This window comes from Carcharodon carcharias, chromosome 2 (genome assembly GCF_017639515.1).
Source record: "Carcharodon carcharias isolate sCarCar2 chromosome 2, sCarCar2.pri, whole genome shotgun sequence".
Taxonomy (NCBI): Eukaryota; Metazoa; Chordata; class Chondrichthyes; order Lamniformes; family Lamnidae; genus Carcharodon; species Carcharodon carcharias.
Window position 1 is genome coordinate 223,775,371 of NC_054468.1, and position 21,588 is coordinate 223,796,958.

General features: G+C 38.9%; 1 protein-coding gene across 3 annotated transcripts in view; it reads left to right on the top strand.

The window, feature by feature from the left end:
- Positions 1–17,892, top strand: part of phf10 (PHD finger protein 10) — a 29,889-nt gene extending 11,997 nt beyond the window's left edge. For 2 of the 3 annotated variants that reach the window (XM_041176838.1, XM_041176855.1), the window contains exons 5-13: positions 444–577; positions 2,205–2,354; positions 4,385–4,494; positions 6,014–6,170; positions 8,057–8,209; positions 9,137–9,166; positions 14,155–14,263; positions 15,470–15,658; positions 17,632–17,892. In XM_041176838.1, coding sequence (XP_041032772.1) covers positions 444–577; positions 2,205–2,354; positions 4,385–4,494; positions 6,014–6,170; positions 8,057–8,209; positions 9,137–9,166; positions 14,155–14,263; positions 15,470–15,658; positions 17,632–17,717 — 1,118 coding nt within the window. In that variant the 3' untranslated portion in view covers positions 17,718–17,892. The remainder of the gene's footprint in view (positions 1–443; positions 578–2,204; positions 2,355–4,384; positions 4,495–6,013; positions 6,171–8,056; positions 8,210–9,136; positions 9,167–14,154; positions 14,264–15,469; positions 15,659–17,631) is intronic. The other variant, XM_041176848.1, reaches the window with a different exon arrangement.
- Positions 17,893–21,588: the final 3,696 nt, after the last annotated feature.

Consider the following 21,588-nt stretch of genomic DNA (forward strand, 5'->3'; position numbering starts at 1 on the left):
TATAGACCAGTATTTGGAGAAAGGGCTTAATTTCCTTTTGTGTCTGGCGCAATGAGCCTGGAAAACTTCCTGCCTAAAAGTTATATTAAAAGCAAAAACCGTTCTTAACCCCTCGCCTCCCATTTAAAATAACAATACAGTCTAGTATAACTCTGCACCAATCTTACCTTGTTGGAATAGTGTAGAAAATCCAACTAGGTGATTATCAAATTAACATTCCTGCTGGAAAGGAGTCATCAACTTGTCATCATAACTTTGGCCTTTGTTGGCCAGAAATTTGAGACCGAGCCTGTCACATTACCTGCAATGTTCCAAAAGGAGAATGCTGATGCTGTCTTCTTTGCTGAGTTTTGAGTACTTAAAACAAAGGCTGGCAAGGCTCACTAGAGGAAGTACACTGGGACCCTGCTATATGTTTTGAAATAATAAACACTTTGTTTTAGGTTTAACTGCTCTGAGAAGTGATGAAGTTATTGATCTGATGATCAAAGAGTACCCAACCAAATATGCTGAATATGCTGTGGTTCTACAGGATAGAGAGCGGCAGCAGATCACCGATCGCTACAAGGAATACTCGGTCAGTATTGGGGAAGTGACAGTTCAACTGCACAGTTTATGTATAAACTTCTAATCTCTTTCACCATCTACAACCACCCCATCCTCACGACCCCTGAAAATTCAAGCTATGAAATGGCATTTAGATCATTGTTTTGTGCTGCAGAAAAATACGTATATGCAAACTATGTCGTCTCCTGACTTCCCTCCACTCCCCATCTCCAATCTACAAGGGCTAAAAACACTGATTGTTTCACACCCTGTATACACTTTCAAAATGTCGCATTTTCTCTGTTCAGATAAACTTCACTCTTTTTCCAGCTTACTCTGAAGCACGCCATCCAAAAATCCTTAATCACAGCATCAAATGATAGTTTATGCTATTTTGTGTTCCTTTTTCTAGAGTTCAGTAGACATTTTTTTAAAAATGCCTGTGAGATTGGAACACTTTCTGCCTAAAAATATATTAAAAGCAAAAACCAACTCTTAACCCCTCACCTCCCATTTGAAAGAACTTAACACAGGATAGTATAACCCTGCACCAATGTTACCTTGTTGGATTAGCGTAGAAAATCCAAATAGGTGATTATCAAATTAACTCTCCTGCTGGAAAGAGGTCGTCAACTTGTCACCATAACTTTGGCCTTCGTTGGCCAGAAAGTTGAGACCGAACCTGTCACTTAACTGGAATGTTCCAAAAGGAGAATGCTGATGCTCTCTTCTCTGCTGAGTTTTGAGTACTTAATACAAAGGCTGGCAAGGCTCACAGGAGGGGTAGTACACTGGATCTCGCCTATAACACAGTCTTGTGATATGGACCCTGTTAAACTGGGGTTCCAGTGTGGTGTTAGATTATTTGCCTTATTGTTGAGTAAGTTTAATAAAATCACTTAATATGTTAAAAGTATCAAAGTAAGTCTGAGCTCTGTAAAAGATGAAAATTGCATTTACATTTTGTACTTTAAAACAACAAAGTCATTGTAAAGTACAAAGTAAAGTGTATTGAGCAATGCCAAAGTTATATTTTGACATTAAGGATCATAAAGCATGGAAGTAGGCCATTCAGCCTTCTGTGCCTGTGCACAAGGGTAGAACTATCCAGTTATTCTCACTCCCTTGCCTTTACCCTATATTTTTGTAAAAATGTTTCCTTTTCAAATATAGATCCAGTTCCCTTTTGAAAGTTTAACATGTTTTTGCAATTATTTCTACCATCCAAAAGTATTTGGGAATTGCTTCATCTCAAGTTTCAATCTCACATGATCAGCCTCAAATATCTAAATTTGTGTGCTTGGGATTTGCTTTTCCTCTCCCCAGGTGAACAACATTACTGCTGGGTAATGAAATACTATTGTTGGTCTCTTTGAGTGCAAGTACCGGTTTAATGCTGAATTATGAATGGTTTTGTACTACGCCAAATTGGACTCCCAAACTCACCTCACTCGGAACACTTGTACCATTCTTCCCTCGAGGCCCCCTTTCCCTGTATCTTAGTTTAACCTCACGTATTTGTTTTTAAAAAACTCTTTTGCAATAGCCTGAAAATGCATGAAGTTGTAAGATTGTGACATTTGTTCTGTACTGAGCCTCTGCAGCATGGCTGCTTTAGCATTTATATTTGAAACTAACTTGTGACTTTTTTTGTGCAGCAAATGCAGTTGCAAAACACGCAGAAGGTTGAGCCCAGTAAAGTTCCAGAATACATCAAAAAAGCTGCAAAGAAGGCCGCAGAGTTCAACAGCAATTTCAACAGGGAACGGATGGAGGAAAGGCGAGCTTATTTTGACTTGCAGACACAGGTAAGGTAGATTCCACACTGTTCCTAGTCTGATGTAGTTTCAAACACAAAGTGGAATGCTAAAGTGCAAAAGCAACCAATCAGCCATAATTCGTTACACATCCATTGATCACAATAATGCCTTTCATTTCTAAAGCGTAGAAAATCTTCGCTAGGTTCCAATCTCATCTAGTGACTTCTTTAGCTTTGATATTCTTAATACTGTTTGAATAATAACACTTTGCTTACCTGACACAATAATATCTTTCTGGAATTCTCCCTCTCCCCCTCTCTCTCTTTCTCTCGCTCTCTGCCCCGGGAGGGAGGGGTGGAAAAAAAAGAACTGCTAGTACAAGATCGTTATAACTTGTGTTTCGCATCAACGCTATTTCATTCAAAACAGGAACAGAACTGAATCCACAGAAGAAACTGCTAAGGGGGATTGTGATCTTAAGGCAGATTTTCCAAGCAGGTCTCAAATTTGGTGCCTGTAGGGGAGCCTTATAGAAGTATTTAAATCAGGATCCTACCCTTAAGATAAAAGCAAAATACTGCAGATGCTGGAAATCTGAAAAACAGAAAATGCTGGAAAAACTCAGCCAGTCTGACAGCACCTGAGAGCTCTACTCTTGTTGGAGGACCCATGCTATTTTTGTGGGAAATGGGAAAGGCGTAATCTGCACTGCTGGTACCAGGCGCTGAGTGACTTAGCCAGCAGCCCTCGACAGATCAGAAAATGGCACCTGCAGATTTTTGTAATCTTTGTAATACCAGAAGGAGTTCCGTTGCTGAGGGCTTTGTAGCCCCTAACCCTCCTCCCAATACACTGATTGCCTGATGTGTGCTCAATTTGAAAACTACACCTGTGTTTTTGAGTATCCAAGGAACTTTTTTTTTAAATCCACATTTTCTTTTAGTAGGTTTGTATCTTTTGATTTGCAAATTCTAATCAAAAAGCTTGAGCATGCTTCGGAAGAAGAAAATCTATTTAGAAATCTACACATTTTATGCTGAACTTCAGCGCTTAGCTTGAACATTTTTGCCATTTGAGAATAGAATTCTTTTCAGTCAGTCGGGTGCTGCCAACATTCAACATACTCAGTATGGGTTCAGCATGCCTGGAACATGGGCGGGGCCGGTCAGGAGCAGGCGGGCGCGGAGCCAATTGCCGCCCGTGATTGGCTGCATGCCGCCATTTTACATGGACGGGCCAATTAAGGCCCGCCCAGTGTGATGCACGGCAGGTAGCGCTCAGCGTGACCTGTGCGGGCAGGGATGGAGGGAGAATCGGGGCCTGCGCTCTTTCACACATGCCCGCAAAAGAGCACAGAAATCCCCCTGAGGCACAGAGCTGCCTCAGGGAGATTAAGTACAAAATAAAACTTCATAAGTAATAGTTTCAAAATTATTTAGATGTGTTCCCTCATGTGACGTGTTTATGAATTGTGCAAAAATTATTTATTTATTTAATAAAACCTTCAGGAAACCTCGTCCCACCCGTGGATGAGGTTTCTTGAAAAATGCAAAGGCTGCTTGGGCTCTTCGCCTGCACCCCCCCCCCCCCCCCCAACCTTATGGTTGGACGGGCAGCGTTAATAACTACTTCAGTTGGTTTTCTAATAGCACTAATAGGCCTTTGACAGTTCGGCAGGCACACAGCCACCTCTGGCGCACACCCGGCGAACCTAATATCTAAATGACACAGGCTGACGTCAGAATGCACGCTCGATGTCACCGCATGTCATTTTACGCGTCGGCGTGCCAGGCCCACCCCAAAATTCTGGCCATGAAGCGTAACCGTCCCGCTTAAAGAGTGATTTAGATGGTATCTTAACACATTGCTCAGAAGTATCTCAGTGCTTACTGTACAGTAAGTTGCCCTTTTGAAGCCAGTGACTGCAACGTAGGCAGATTTGATAGCATTGTTTTTAGTTGGGGATTTTATTTTGCGTGTAAAATGCCTTTTTTTCCCAAACCTGTGTAACATAGCATAAGGAATCAGCATTTCTGCCTTGTTTAGATTTTTTTTTGTTTTGGTTTTTCCTAATTCAGGTAATCCAGGTGCCACAGGGGAAATACAAAGTTCTTCCACCAGAGAGGACAAAAGTTGGGGCTTATCCGGTTGCTCTGATACCAGGCCAGTTTCAGGAATATTACAAAAGGTGAAAAGAAAAACCTGTTATTTAAAAATAACCTGTGCAAAAGAGGATTTTGCCAACAGTGCATGTTTTTTTACTTCTGGTTGCACAGTGAAGTGTTTTTTAAAAAGTGCAACTTTAAAGAAACTTTTTCTTGTCTATATTCTTTGTTTCCACAGCTAAATATTTAGTTGGTTTCAAATTTTGTCTGTAGCACACTCATAAGAATTTCGTCATATATTTGTGTTATAAATGCTACACTTGGTAAAATAACAGTTTGAAAAATAATGAAAGAACTGGTATACATGTAGTACCTTTTTCCATCTTCAGGACATCTCAAAGGGGTTCACAGCCAGTGAATTTCTCCTGAACGGCAGTTGCTGTTGACGTGTAGGCAGCGTTGTAACTAATTTGCATACAGCAAGGTCTTGCAAACAGGAATGAGATGAATGACTAGTTAATTTGTTTTGGTTGAGGGATAAGTATTGATCAAGAATGAATTTGTCCATCATCCACTTAAGTTAGGGTAAGCCCATAATCTGTAGGCAGAAAGTAAATGGCAGCTTCGCTTGAAGATTTTTATTAATGGTAGTTTTGTGAATGGTATGTGATTATCTTACTGTGTGTATATATCAAAAGAAAAAGAATCTTGCACTTATCTAGGACCTCTCACTACCTCAGTACATCCCAAAGGGTTTTACAGCCAGTGAAGTACTTTTGAAATGCAGTCATTATTGTAATGTAGGAAATACAATGTACTGCCTATATAATGCAATAAGCCCTAAGACACTTCACAATGGAATAGTTAAGCTATGGGAGAGGTTACAAGGTGTGACCGAAAAGGTTTGGAGAAAAAGATAGGCAATGAGAGTTCCTGAGAACAGGGCTAAAGAGATTAAAAGCTGTGACACGTAGGGAAAATTGGATGTCCAAAAAGCCAGTGTTGGGACCAAAAAAATAATCCTTTTCAGTTTTCTTCTATTGTCAACTACTGCTTCTCTTTGTCTTTACCCCTAGATAAGTCAACTGGAAGTGCAGCTTATCCAGCATTCTCAGCAGTAATGTATAATGGATAAGCTTCCCCAAAAGCAATATCAATGTAGCTATGTTGCTTGGGTGAAATGTGCAGGTCGGATATTGGGGTTAAAATTGAAAGAGGATAACAGAGAAAATGAGTAAATGCTAAAGAGTTGTTGTAACAATGTGTGAATCAGAAACCTGTGCCAGAAAATCTTGAATTCTAGGCTTCTCAAGGCTTTCAAAAAGACAAAGGACCTAAGATCCAGTCCTGTAGTTAATTTAGAAAGCACAGTAACCAAATTGTAGAGTTTAGACTAATACCGAGAAACAAATGTGATTTCCGTACAAGAGAGCTCTTCTGACGACTTGCAGCATTTACAACCTTTTTATTTCAGTCTGATTTATATCATAAATTAAAATTTCATAAACCAAGGAAGTTACATAACTGGAAAATAAAAATGTATGCAAAATAGATTAGGTGAACATTAGGTTAACTTACAATGGTGTTCAATTATCTACCTAGGTACTCTCCCAATGAACTGCGTTACCTGCCTGTAAACACAGCCTTGTATGAGCCACCTCTGGACCCAGAATTGCCAGCACCTGATAGTGATGGAGATTCTGATGATGCGGAAGATGGGCGTGGTGAAGATGAGCGGAAGGAAGACAAAGGCTTTTCGGTAAGACACCAGCCGAAGAAACCGGGCTATATTTAAATCTTTATCTCTGTAAATTTAAAAAAGTCCAGTCTATTCTGCACTAATGTGTATTTTGTATAAATGGATTAACGAAAAGTCCGAATCAAAAACAAATTCCAATCTAGTCCGATACAATCTACTTCTGCTAAGTGTGTAGCAAATAAGCGTGTACTTTGGCTAAGTGTATAGAATAATGCTATTACTACTGGTATCTTAAATATTAGGAATAATTTATATTATTACATCTGCACACCAACTTCTAGCAGCCGGTGATGTGACGTCAGAACCTCGTACGGTAACGCTGCGAACGAGGTTCTTGCTACAGTTAATGGCAGCGGCCTAGTAAGTGGAAAACTTGACTTTTAAACCCATTCTTAATGTTCAGAATTAATTTCGTGCTAGTGCTCAGATAGTAGAGGTGTTTTCTCATCTATTCAACATTCATTATTTGATGCTGCAACTCCCCCGTTTTAGAAAAGGAATTATTCACTAATTTCATAACCGCCTTAGTCTCGTCAGACTAGGGGTTCCTATTAAATGGGCTTGCTGTAACTAAGTTGAGTCAGTTTGTAATTTTAAAGATAATGTCTCACTAAAGGTAATACCTCATTGATAAATCATTTGCAAATTTTTATGTTACTTTTTAAGCAAAATCATAATTCGATCAGGCATTTCTATCCTTTGGAAAGTTGCCACACTGGTATTCATCTATGTATCTTCCTATGGTGCTCATATAAAATACTTGATTCCATCTTCTTAAACTTTCAGGAACATGAAATGCATTGCTCCTTTTGAAAACAATCATTCTGTCCTGGCCTGAATTTTCACTTCCTGGGTACACAAAATTAATTTTATTTAGACTGTGAAATCTCTGATCCATCCTAAGACCTGGCCAGGTATCTACCCATATAATTAAGTAGTAGCGTGAGCAATGTTTATGAATACAAACTTGCCATGGACTTTGTCCTACCAGACAATTTTTTTGCTTCTCAAAATGAATGTAAGGGTCTAGGAATTGCTACTTTGTGTCTGCTTCTGTAAATGCATTGAAGTAGCATCAGTAAGTAGCTTTTTTTTCTCTCCTAAGTTTGGTAGGGGACAAATTCTCATGAAGCTGTGAATTCCATTTAAAATTGGCCAAATTTTGAAATTCTAAGTTTTCATATTGATTTAACCAACTTACTTAAATGCTCAGTATCCGTGCTGTGGTAGTGTAACTCTTAATAGTACTTTGTTAAAGGATTAGGTTTTTAGTAGAAAAATCACTGCTTTCAATTGCTGACTGCCCAGGAAAAATAAAAGTCAGCCATTCAGCCCATCAGGCCTCTTCTGCTGCCATTCAATTAGATCATGGCTGATTTGTATCTTAACTCCATCTATGCATTTGGTTCAGTAACCCCAATACCTCACAATAATCGATCAATCTCAGTTTTGAAATTTTCAATTGACCCCCAACCTCAACAGCTTTGAATTCCAAATTTCCACCAGCCATTGTGTGAAGAAGTGCTTCCTGACATCGCCCCTAAAGGGCCTAGCTCAATTGTAAGGATGTGTCCCCTTGTTATGGACTATTGGAAGAGCTCTGCTGTTACTTGAGTTTTGTGGGGTATTTTTAGTATACATTCTAACAGTGAAACTGACTTTGAGTAAATTTCACACCAATAGATTTCCAGTTTCTAAAGACATTTCCACACCTGTCTGTGTTTCTCTTAGCACATTGTATTGCTTTTGAATGATTTTTCCCAAATCACCTATCAACTCATGGTGGCGTTTTTATATTTTCGTCACATTCAGTTCATTTGAGTGCACATGTGTGAATCCTCTCAAAACTTGGTGCCCAGCAAGCTCATGTTTCATTTTTGTTTCAGGATACCTCTTCAGGGAGCACAACAGATGGTGAAAGCCCTATTGAACATCAAGACGATTCCTCGCAGGGAAAGCAGACACCAAAAGAAAAAGGAACACGGCCATGGAAAGATGCAAAACGCAGTGTGACACCCAAATCAGTAACTGGGTACAAGGTAGAAGATAAAAGCCCCTGAGACTTCCTTTCTGATGAACCTCTCCCTGATTATTTATTTTTTGTTGTACTGGGTAGAATTGGTCAGCCTGTACTAGCCACAGTCCACTAATGCATCTCCTGCTGTTTTTCGCCTCTGCTTCCTTATCTTACCCTGTTTTATTTCACCTGAGACTTACTGGTGAAGCTACCTGAATTCTTTTTCCTATTGGAACTGTATTAGGCTTGTATTTTGTCCCCTCTGGGGCTTGCTATTCTTGCTCTGCTAAAGCTGCTGCTCTCTTAGTACATATCAGTACTATATGTCACATTTAATTGCTAACTTTAATGTTATTAGATTCTAATGGTTCTATTGCTAGAGAGCATACTTTATATAGAAAATCAAAGTTGTATTTTTGACTATTTTTGAATTGCCTTTGTGTTTTACTTTATATGTCCATGTAGCCTGGTAGTATTGAATGTTCTTTTTGTTTCTGGTTTCAATATTTGCCCTCAGAAGTTTTAGGCCAGTGTTGTGATTTATGCAAGTAAAGGTCCATTTAGAATAATTGGCTTCAGAGTGTCCTTGGACTATTGGAGTCTCCAGGTTATAAGGATTCAGGTTGACTAGTACTCAGAATAAAACAAATACAAGTCATTTACTATATAGTCCAGCTGCCATTAATTCAAGCTTGACAAACTGTGTATATGGCCAAACAATGGTTTTAGCACTCAATTTTGCCACTTAACCAAAAGAATTTGTGTCCCATTAAACCATACTTTTTGAACTGTTATTGCCCAGCTAAGACTTATTTTAGGAGGAGAGGGGCACATTGTAATTATTAAGTAGTTCTTTGTAGGTTTAATTGTTGTTGTCTGAGATTAGTTTCAGCCTAATGCAAGGGCTTGAGAGTAACTCTCTTTATTTGTTTATTTCTCCCATTTTCAGACCAGGCTTGGAATGAAAAGTTCAGGTGAAGTATGTGTGAGCTTTACTGGAGGTTGGACTTTGTGGTTTGTTCTTTATCAGGTTGGGGGCAGGGAGAAAGAACAAATCAAATCTGCATAGAGAACATGTTCCTTAGGCCTTGAAAATTGTTTTAATATGAAGTGAATTAAAAAAGACTTTAATTTTTTTGGTATCAGTATTAGCATTCAAGGCTGCTTCAGTGCATTTTGTTACATTTTCATGCACGTTTTACAGAAAGCATATCAAGGGTTGAAAATAAAATGAGCAAAAATGAATGGATGCCAGGAAGCAGTTACCAGATAATAACATCATTGCAGGATTCTGATGCTCTTATAGTTTACAACCATCATCTGTAGCCCAGGGTGAGATTACTCCCTGGGAGTATTTTCCACGCAGTTTTTTTTTGTTTAGTGATGTCAAGGTGAATATTAGTGATTTGTGATGAAAGGTTAACAACTTTTAACATAATCGCTGAAAGTTTACTGAGTGATAATTGGCAGTGAATTATCAAAAAAAGGCATATATTGCAATGGGCTCTGGTAACATGACTCAATTTTGGACGAAAAAGTATTTATTCTGGCAGTGCTTATTCTGGCTATTGCAAATACTCTTTCCCCACAGCTTAGCTGGCAGGCTGAGCCATAAAGGCCATCCAGAAGGTTCCAAGTTTGATCACTTCTCTGCGTTGCCTTATCTAACCTCAACAGGGCCCAGGTGTTGGGGTGCTAGGATTGGCCTCAGCAGTGCAGGCTGGGAAGGGGAATGTCTGCCAGGGATTCCACCTCTTGATCCTTGGGAGGGTGCCTGTGGGCCTGTGGATTCCTGTCTATCTCAGGCAACTAATTCAATTATCAAATTGCCTATGATTGCAGAACGAGTCAACATTTTCAGGTAAGGAGATGTGAAGATTTGCAGGGAAAAATTCAGATGTTTTACTGCATCTGTGCCAAAATCCAAACAAAAACTATATTGTCTGCTTTTGACGCAAAAATTGAGTAGCATGCTTGCTATGCCTTTGAAAAGCAGTAACAATCAGTTATTACATTTCTGTTAAATATGATCATTGTACACTTGGGGAATTTCTTTTCACTAGCAGTTAAGATGACCTCATTTATTAAGTTTATGAATGTTTCCTATTAAGTTCACTGTGAAATAGTGTTTTAGTGCTAAATCCTGTTTTTGTAAGTTTAATGTAAAAAATTCTAACTAGATGTTTTTATTTATTTGCTCTGTATCGTCTATATTTTTTTTGAAAAAAATAGCTGTACTATGCTGAGATGCTTGGAGGCAGATAGGAGTAAAATTGGGCAAAAGGGGCAACTCCATTCTCCTTGACATGCTGAAAGGTTGTTTATGATTTTGATTCTTGGATGGTCCAAATGAGCCGTTAGCTTAATGACGGATGAACTTGCTGCTTTATTTTTGAGCTTTATCATGTGGTGCTTTATTTATCTTCTCAGCTGTATGTGAAAAATTGCTTTGCATCACCTCTCATTGTAAAAGGAAGTACAATAACCTTCAATTAGCAAATTGCCCTGGAATTGGAATTTGCTGAGTCAGACTGTGACACAAAGATTGAAACAGCACTGTTCAGTATTAGTAACGAGTAACAGTAATTTGAACAGGTTAGAACAATTTCACACCGAATGTTCATTTACATTCGTCATTAATACTGCACAACACAATTTCAAGCCAACAAGTATGGTATTGGCTTCTTTCTCAGTCTGACATGGATGTATTGTCCTGCTTAAACCGGAATCTAATATTGAAATTACTGTATTTTGCTTTCCAGTTTTCCCATATATGCTGCATTTAAACCTTAAGTGCCCCTGGAGAGTAGGATATTTGAAATGTGAATTAGGTTTGACAGCGTTTGAAAAATCAAAAGTTTTTAGTTCTCCAGGTAAAGAAATGTTTTGTTGGAGCAGGAACATTTTTTTTAAAAACCTGGACTAAACTTTGATTTCTTTTTTCCTGTTTTGGCTAACGAATGACTAAGAACTACCATGATGATGACATTATGACATTGTAAACTACAATTTTGAAGTATAGTAGCTATTTTTACTTAATCAGTTTTGTTGGTTCCTGTGAAACTCAATCTGAATAATTTATGTTCCCCCCAGTCATTTCAATTTGATGTAGAAAGTTGGTGTGGATCTTTTCACTCTCGCTCTCCAAAAGTAGATTGTGGTTGGTATTACTGAGCTACTGTGTTAGAAACAAAGAAAACTCTTTCATTTCCAGTAGCATATCTCTTTACTACTTCAGAAAGATAGTTGCATATTTTGGATTTTGTTTTACCAGCAAATGGGAGATTGTGTTACAGGTGCAATTTGAAGTGTGAACATTAGTGGTTAAAGTGGAATTTAAGAGGAGATTGGGCTTTTGCCTTGCAAGGTGGAAACTTCCTTCTCCTGGGGGTTAAATTAGAAAGTTCTTTTTCAAAAAGTCGGCATAGACATGGTGGATCAAATGGCTTCCTTCCATGCTGTATGATTTTTCTTCACTGAGCATTTATATATTAATTTTTAAATATAGACTTACTTCTATTAACATATTGAAGATTACCTGGATATTTCCCTTGGAGCTGTCCATCACAGCCATAACGTGGGATGGGAGGGCAGGGATGGCGAGTGTGTGAAGAAGCAGCAGATTGTGGTGAGGAGGAGAGTGGAAACATAAGTGGCAGCTGGGGAGCCAGTGTCAGTGTTTTGGAGTTCAGACGGTCAAAGAGTTGGACTTGCAATGCAGATTATCCTGGATCACTGTAAATACTGGTGGTAAATTCGTGATGTGTAAATGTGCAAGTCCTGAACAGAGGGAAAAACAAATGAATTCTACTGTTCTTATTTGTTGAGTTTCGACACAAGAGGCTTGAAACCATCACCAAGCCCTAGTGTAATATACTCCTAACTTGTGCAACATTAGTATTTAGTTCTTGGCCGTTGTAATTGCAGCATTATTGAACTGCTGCTGAGACAAGAACATGCCATTAGCTTTTTTTTTAATGTAGGCACAAAGTAAGGTTCAAACATAATTCATGGTCATCCATCAAACTGCACTTTTTTAACATGCTAAATAACCAACATAGATACAGTTTACCTTAATATCTTGCATTCTTTGCATAAAAGCACTTTTTCTACATATGTAGCTATTTGTGGCTGTGTTGATGGTTGTAGAATGATCGTAATTTATTGAGTGGATGGTGCATAGTTTCTCCTGGAGAGCAGAACTTGTGGAGAAACAGTAAAACGGAAAAAGGTTGTAACCAATCTGAACCTGAACTGTGTTCCCGATTTTGCTGAGGGCTGGCACTCTAGGTATTAGTACAGTGAATCTTACAATGTTTTGATGTTCAAAAAATAGTTTTACGTTAGTTTTCTGTTTTACAAAAATGTAGAAGAAAATCTCAGAACTGTAAAAAAAAAAAAATAGCAAGATGTTTCATTGTTTGAATAGTTTCCAAACTGTAGAACTTATTTTATAGTATGATATCTAAGAGGTGCTGTCTTTCAGTTCTGCAGCCTCAGTTTAAAAAGTACTCAAATACTTGTTACCAAATTTTTGATGTAAACTTTTAACATCTGAACAACTTTTTAATAAAACATTAAGCCGATTTTAAGAGTGCCTCTGTCATCTTTTAGAAAGTGAATAGTTTTCCAGTGTGGCTCTGCAGAATGTTCAATGGCCCAGAATCAATTCTTTTGAGCAATTGTGTATTAAATGTCAGCAGCACCATCAGGGTACTGGAGCATGAACTAGTTAACAGATGCATTATTCAATGCAAATTCTGTGACATAGTTGGGGATATTTTGTGGAATTAGGTGAATGATCTCTGTATCTTTGATGTACCTTTTATGTACTTCTGCTTGGTTAAGAGGTCTTTTTTAATTTGAAAATAAATAGATTTTTAATAAATAGATTTTTCTTAACACATTTAAAACCAGCCAATGAAGCAGGCTTCAACATTTTGAATGTTAAAATCTTATGAAGCTGGATTTATTTTCTTAACAAAATTTACCATGCTAGTGTTTCTGCTATTCAGGTATAGGAATGTTTGTAGTTTGATTTATTTCAGTAGGAGGAAGAGGAATAAACCTACTGATATTTACAAAGTTATTTAAATATTAGTGGCTCTTTAGTGACAATGTTCATGATAGGTTTGATGGTGCACTGTTTTACAACAGGAGCATTGCACCACTTAATGCATAATCTTCTGCTAAAGGGTTATGTTTAACCTTGGCTGTCCCCTGCCTCACTACTTTAAGGCCACAAAATCAATTTGCTATAAATAGACACATCTTAAAGTCTCTTGCTGTTGCTGAGGGAAGTTTGCCAGTTGGCAGGTGCTTGCAAATTACTAGTTCCTGGTGGAAAATGCCTATGATTTTCCCCTTTTTGTAATACTTATGCCCTGAACTGAGATGAAAATGTGCTAGGTGCAAGATTTTTTACCTATGTATTTGTGTGTTTGCATGCATATGTAAATACTAGAGGCCTTAGAAAATGGTAGTTTGGGAATAAAATGCTTCCAAGTATATTACTCTAGTTTTTATAATTTAGTTTCTGAATTTTCAGTACTAATTATGTATTTGCATACCTTTTTAATTTAAAGGTCCCTCTCTCAATTTTTAAAATTAATAGTGGCCTGCTTTCATTGTTTGTTCTGTATGGTCTTTCCTTGATCTCTCTTTGGTCATGATTGTCTGTTTTTATGCTTTTTATGCCATTTATGCATGCTCTAAATTCAAGCCCCTTATGTGCTTTAAGTGCTTTATCAGTGTGTGCCTTCTGTGTAGTGTAATTATAAAAATATTTTAAGGTTGATCCACTGATTTTAAACTAAATAGCTGGTTTATATTTTTGCACCCACAAGCAAGAAAATCTTTTAAAACCAGGAATCTCTTTGCTCCTGCTGAGCCCTGACTCTGTATTCTGGACTGCTAGGTTCCACGGACATGATTTTTACAGTGCTGTTCTAACTATTGCCCTTCCAGCCTAAGATCATTCCAAATGCAATATGTGGGATTTGTCTAAAGGGTAGAGAATCCAACAAGAAAAGCAAACCTGAGGCACTCATACACTGCTCCCAGTGCGACAACAGTGGTAAGTAGGCCTAAATTAACTGGTGAAAACTATTCAGCCTTGTGTGTAATGTCTCATGTAGTTTGTTCTGCTCTGAAAATGACAGTGAACTGGTTAACACTGTAAGATACAAAACAACACAGAAAATAGGCACTTCAAATTGCCACATGGTGAATTTTCAGTTATGCGATGCTTATATCTTACCTGTAAAAATTTGGGTTGAAGTATGTGAGAGAATAGCATCTCAACTTGGTAAGACTGCACGAGCTTTTTTCTAGTATATATCAGAAAATTGTATGTACTAAATATGTTAGAATTTTTTTTAAAACTTAAGTCTTATGCTAAATTAGTTAAACTAAGCTTTCCACAGTTCTGGTCGTCATATTACAAAAGGGATACAGAAGCACTGCAAAAAAGATTTGCAAGCATGATACCAGAACTATCGAGAGGCTAAACAGCCTTCAGGCTCTTTTTTTCTCCAGAAAAGAGAAAACTGACAGGTGATCTGATGGAGGTTTTTAATATTATGGCTAAGATGTTTACACTTGTTAGTCCAAAACTAGGGACCCTAAATATAAAGTAGTCACTAATTCAAAATAAAGAATTCAGAAGAAACTTCTTTACTCAGGTGGTTAGGACATGGAACTTGCTACCATATGGAGTGGTTGAGAAAAATAACATAGATGCATTTAAGGGGAAACTAGATAAGCACATTGGGGGAAAGGAATAGAAGTATAGGTTGATGGGGTGAAGTGAAATATGGTGGGAGGAGGCTCATGTGGCATAAACATCACCATTGACCTAATGCAAAAGCAAAATACTGCAGGATGTGGGAAATCTGAAATTAAAACAAAATATGCTGAAAATACTCAGCAGTCAGACAGCACCTGTGGAGAGAGAAAAACAGGGTGAAAGTTTCAGGTTGATGACCTTTCGTTAGGACTTGTATCAAATGATGTTCTGAATATTTGTAGCATTTTCTCTTTATTGCCAGCAAAGACCTGTTGGGCTGAATGGCCTATTTTTGTGACTTAAATTCTATTTTAATTTTAAAACATGCCAGGTGGAGAGGAACAGCTTGCAATACACTTACAAATTGTAACCAATACAATTGCTATTGTTCTGCAGAATCGTCATAATTGGTGATTCGTATTTGAAGCAACTTGGTGACTGATTCTTAAAAAGAGCATACCTTTTGATTGGATAATTTGCCAATGCTTTCCGTAGGTCATCCATCCTGCTTGGATATGTTGTCGGAATTGGTGGCTGTAATAAAAACCTACCCGTGGCAGTGTATGGAATGCAAGACCTGCATAGTGTGTGGCCAGCCACATCATGAGGAAGAGATGATGTTCTGTGATCAGTGTGACCGTGGGTATCACACCTTCTGTGTAGGTGTGGCCTCCATACCTTCAGGTAATGTCAATTTGCATTTCAAAGCACAGTGTGTGATACTTGTTGATACTGAAATTTTACAGCCAGCTTTAGAAAAGGTGTGAATGTTCATATGGTCTGGTAGGTGAGATTATTAACCTAAAGAGTTGAACTTGCCTTAAATAATTTTTACATTGTACTTAGTGAGTTGTATAATAATTTTATAAGATCAGCAGCATAGTTATATTGTGAAATACGCAGTACAGAATTATATATAATCTTGTTCTGGCAATTGTTATTTTGTGTACTTTAGAGAATTTGAATTAGAAACAGGAATAGGCCACTTAACTCTTTCAGCCTGTTCTGCCGCCATTCAATTAGATTATGGCTGATCTGTGACCTAACTCAATTTGCGTGACTTTGCCCTATATTCCTTAACATTGTTGGTTAGCGAAAAACTATCAATCTTCGATTTAAAATTTACAATTAGCCTAACATCAGTTGCCAAACTGAAGAGTGTTCCAAGCTTCTACCAATCTTTGTGGTCGAAGTATTTCCTAACTTCACTGTTGCAAGGTCTGACTCTAATTTTTAGACTAGTCCCCTAGTCCTATATTAAACATAGAAAATGCTGGAACTACTCAGAAGGTCTGGCAGCATCTGTGGAGAGAGAAGCGGAGATCATTTTTCAGGTTGATGGCCTTTTATCAGAACTCTTAGTCCTGGACTTCCCACCCAGTAAAAACAGTTTTCCTATGTCCTATCTGTTTCCTTTAGTACCTTGAAAACTTTGATCAAATCACTCTTACACTTCTAAATTCTGGGGACTACAAGTCTAGTTGTGGAATCTACTCACATTTTAACACTTAAAATTCAGGTATCATTCTGGTAAACCTATGCTGCACTACCTCCAAGACTGATATATTCTTCCAAGATGTGGTATTTGGAACTGCTCACAGTACTCTAGGTGTGGTCTAACCAGGGCTTTGTATAGCTGAATTGGCCAAATAGCAAAGTGGGAATTTTGTGTGTATAAACTCAATTATCAGTTACTTTGAATGAAGGGCCTGTGTTACAGGTACTTTATAAATGCAAGTTGCTGTATGAAGATCAGACATTCATATGAGGGTCATGTATTCACAGTACAGTGGAAGGAGAAGTGCACGGCTAAAGGTTGCAAACAAATGAAAAATGGGAAAGAAAACCCTGCAAATGCATATTTTTAAACAATGAAATAAAATTAGATATGATCTCACACGTGCAGGCTGAATGATCAAAATAACGTGCCATTAAATACTAATTGGTAACCTCGGTACTTAGTATTTCTCATTTGATTTTCTCTAGCCATTTAAGTGAGTTCTTTATGGCAGAATCAGAATTATTAGGATAGCCTGCAGGTTCATCCTGGGCAGAATTTTTCTATTGTCAGGTGGGCGTATGCCCGACCCAAATGAGGGTAAAATGACATGCGATGCGTGAGTCAACATTAAGGCCTTTAATCAGTTAATTGATTTGAATTTTTTGGTTGGCAGGCGGATGAAAAGGCCAAGCGACTTTTGCATTTTTGGAGAAACCTCATCCATGCGCGGGATGAGGTTTCGACCAGTGATTTTTATTAAAAAACTTTTAATGCTCCTATTTAACATGTTGCTGCTCATGTGACAGTGTCACACGAGGGAATCTCTGAATCCCAGCTCTGTGCCTCAGGGAGCTTTTACTGCATGCACCTCGGCGCTCGTCCCCTTCCCACCCCTATCCCGGCAGCACTGCAGCGTGCGTTTCACACTGGCAGGCTGTTAATTGGCCGTCCAGCGTGAAGTCGTGGTCGGCTTCACGACCACCACTGAGCCCGTCTGCCACGCCCGCCTGACGAGGTCAAAATTCTGCCCCATATCTTGTTTCCACCAGACCCCTTCAGATCCAATTTCAGTGAAGCTGTTGGGCGTTTCTGCGTCTGTATATCATGGTTTCAATCCAAACGTAATGCAATATGACACTCTCGTGAACTGTTTCAGGTCGTTGGATTTGTGAGTGCTGTGCGAACGTTCCTTCCACAACTAAGAAAGGGGCACGGCGAGGAAAAAGTAACAAAGAAGGATAATGCTATGGCATCAGAACCAATCCAGAAAATGTGTGGCCAGATTAAAGTTCTTGTCGAAGCTTTGGTCGATTAGGAATAGCAGGTGCTTTTGTGATCTCAATGTGTTTTATAAATATCATTTACATTATTTGTATGGAAAAAATATTTTGAACCAAATAAAATGCCAATGAAACAATACCAAATGGTTGCACGGATTTGTTTGGGGTGACATTGTGCTGTCCGAATTTTTTCAGCCAATTGCAAACTGCAGCATTTATCGATAGAAACCCGAATATTTAGTCGCCTTCGTAGGGACATGGGGACAGGAACAGGTGATTCAGCCCCTTGGGCCTGTTCTGCTGCTGATCAAGCAAATTATGGCCAGTCTGTATCTCAACTCCATTTACCAACCTTTGCTCCATACCTTTGATACCCTTACCCAACAAATATCAATCGATGAAAGGTCAGCGACCTGAAATATTAACTCTCTACACAGATGCTGCCTGACCTGCTGAACATTTCCAGCATTTTCTGTCTTTATTTCAAATATCAATTGATCTCAGTTTTGAAAGCTGAAATTGTCCCAACATCCATAGCCTTTTGTGGAGAAAAATCTAAGTTTCTACCACACTTTGAGTAGAAAAAGTGCTTGCTGATTTCACTCCTGAATGGGTCTAGCTTTAGGATTGTAGCCTCTTGTTCTTGATACCTCACCAGAGGAAATAACTTACCCATATCTATCCTATTGAATCTGTTCTTGCTGTTTTAAAAACTCAACCCTATGAGCTCAATCCTGGAACATTTCTTCTTCAACCTACTACCTCTCTTCCCAACTTCAAAAGCCTCCTGAAAGCTTACCTCTTCAGTCACCTCATTCATATCATGTCGTGTTCATTGCCTGTTCATGAAATGTCTTCAGCCATTTTTCTACTTTCCTAGCACTTCATTAGTATGGATTGAAATTAGCTGGACTGTTATTAATATGGTTGTCTCATTGTGATGGAACATCAGGATGTCCCTCTCTCAATTAAATTGGAAGATTGACTTTTGACTTTATTGGAGGGGATTCTTCTTTGGATTTTCTGTCTGCCCCAAACGTGCCCCACTTTTTTTGGTCACGGAACATTACACATGCCAAGCTCTGTGTGGGCTGGGTGGGTGAATCCGGTCCACCTCCAACAGAAGAATGCTGGAAACACTTAGGTCAGGCAGAAACAGAGCTAACGTTGCAGGTCGATGGCATTGTGTCGGACACAATGGGTTTTAAGCAGGGAAAGAATAATGGGTAAGGTCCTTGGTGAGACAGAGGGAAGGAGAGATTAAGTTACAAACTGGATGATGGTAACTGTCACATTCCCTTTTCTTCTTTTACCCCTCCCACCATTTCCCTTCCTCTGATGTTTTTATTGTCTTAAATGCATTAACCTTCTACACTCAATTCTAAAACTTCATTCTCCTCACCTTCAGATGCCTCAAACAAAAACATAAATTTGTTGTGATCCTAACTCCTGTCAATTTCTCCTCCTCGTATACATACAGCAGATAAGAGCAGTCAGCGGCAGCCCTTCTGATATGTGGCTTTATTTAAGGCTCAATAGTTTAAGTCTAAGCACAGGATAGTTAAACCTTATGGATTCTGTTAATTTGTTATGAATTTTGTAATTGATGGGGTAAGGGGTGGGGGTAGGGGTCAGGGGAGGAAATCTTGAACTTGGCTCAGTGGTAGCATTGAATCAAGGTCAAAAGCTCATCAAATCAGTGACTTAAAAGGAGAGGGATTTTGCCATGTAAGTTTAAAATTTTCTCCCTTTAGCACTTCATCCCTTGTTGGTTTTACTCCCTGATCCGGCAAAGCTTCGATTTTAAAACTTTCATCCTTGTTTTCAGATCCATCCATTATCTTACCCCTTCCTGCCTCTGTAACTGTCTTCAGCCTTACAACTCTCAATTTAAAAAAAAAAAAATTCTTTCAAGGGATGTGGGCGTCACTGGCAAATCCAGCATTTGTTGCATATCCCTAATTGCCCTCGAACTGAGTGGCTTGCTGGGCCAACTCAGCATTGCTGTGGGTCTGGAGTCACATGTAGGCCAGGTAAGGACAGCAGATTTCCTTCCCTAAACAGCTTTAGTGAACCAGATGGGTTTTTACAACAATCGGTGATAGTTTCATGGTCCCAGTCACTGAGAATAGCTTTCAATTCCAGATTTTTAATTACTTGAAGTTAAATTCCACCTGTGCCATGGTGGGATCTGAACCCACGCCCCCAGAGCATTAACCTGGGCCAAAAACTGAAAATGCTGGAAAAATTCAGCAGGTCTAGCAGCATCTGTGGAAAGAGAAACAGAGTTAAAGTTTCAAGTCCATATGAGTCTTCAGAGATAGAGAAGTAGAAATGTGATGAAATTTATACTGTTTATCGGGGGGGGAGCAGATGAAGCTGGATAGAAGACCAGCAATAGGTGGGGGCAAAGGAGAGATTTGCAAATATGTAATGGACAAAGGGAGTGTTAATGGCAAAATAACTGCAGATACTGAAATCTGAAACGAAAACAGAAAATACTGGAAAATCTTAGGTCTAACAGCATCCGTGGAGAGAAAAGCAAGAGTTAACGTTTCGAGTCCATATGACTGCTCTTCAAAGCATCTGAAGAAGTCATATGGACTTGAAACGTTAGCATCTGTGGAGAGAAAAACAGAGTTATTAAACCTGCTTTTCCAGCATTTTCTGTTTTTGTTACTGGTGGTGGTTTTGACGAAGGGAGTGTTAACCAGGGCCTCTGGATTCCAAGTCGAGTGACATTACCAATATGCCATCATATCTCCTCAAATTTCTGCATTCCTAAAATCCAGCTATTTGCAAATCCTCGGTTTTCATTTTTTTTTGAAAAAATACTTCATTCGTAAATTATCTGGAAGAACATTACAAAACATTTCTAAATGGCCATCACAAAAAGTGCAAACGGATTCAACTTTTACACATGGATCATGAGGTGCTTCAATACTATCAATGAATATTACAATTATTTCAATATGGTCATTACAGGTAATCAGACAGTGGTATTGGAGTTATCAATCATACATCATGTTGCACTCTGAGGTGCTTCAATATAATAATACAATTAGTATTCAATGCTTACATTCATTGTGAGCCATACAGCCCGAGGGGTCTATACAAATCCCAGCCCTCGGTGCACTATAGCAGAAAGGTCTTAGCGACCTTTCCCCATTGCACCTTTGCAGCGGCTGCCCCAAGCTTTAGTGCATCCCTCAGCACGTAGTCCTGGACATTGGAATGTGCCAGTCTGCAATACTCAGTTGGGGACAACTCTGCACTGGAAGACCAAGTTTCAGGCAGACCAAAGAGCGTCTTTCACCGAGTTGATGCTCCTCCAGCTGCAGTTGATGTTTGTCTCGGTGTGTGTTCCTGGGAACAGCCCGTAGAGCACAGAGTCCTATGTCACAGAACTGCTCGGGATGAACCTCGACAGAAGCCACTGCATCTCTCTCCAGACCTTTGCAAAGGCACAATCCACTAAGTAGTGAACAACCGGACATACCAGCCACAACTTTAAACCAATGACCTTAACTGAAGAACCAATTATTTCCACCTAATCCCACTCCCTTGTCTTATCAAATGCCTTCACACTCTTCCTCAAGTATGGCGCCCAGAACTGGTCCCAGTACTCCAGGTGAGAAATAACTAGTGTCTTATACAAATACAACATGACCTCCTTAATCTTGTACTCAATGCCCCTATTAATAAAGCCAAAGATGCTGTATGCTTTATTAACTGCTCTCTCAACATGGCCTGTCATCTTCAATGACTTATGTACTTATGCACTGCAGTCTCTCAGTTCCTGCACCTCCTTTAGAGTCTCTCCCGTTATTTGG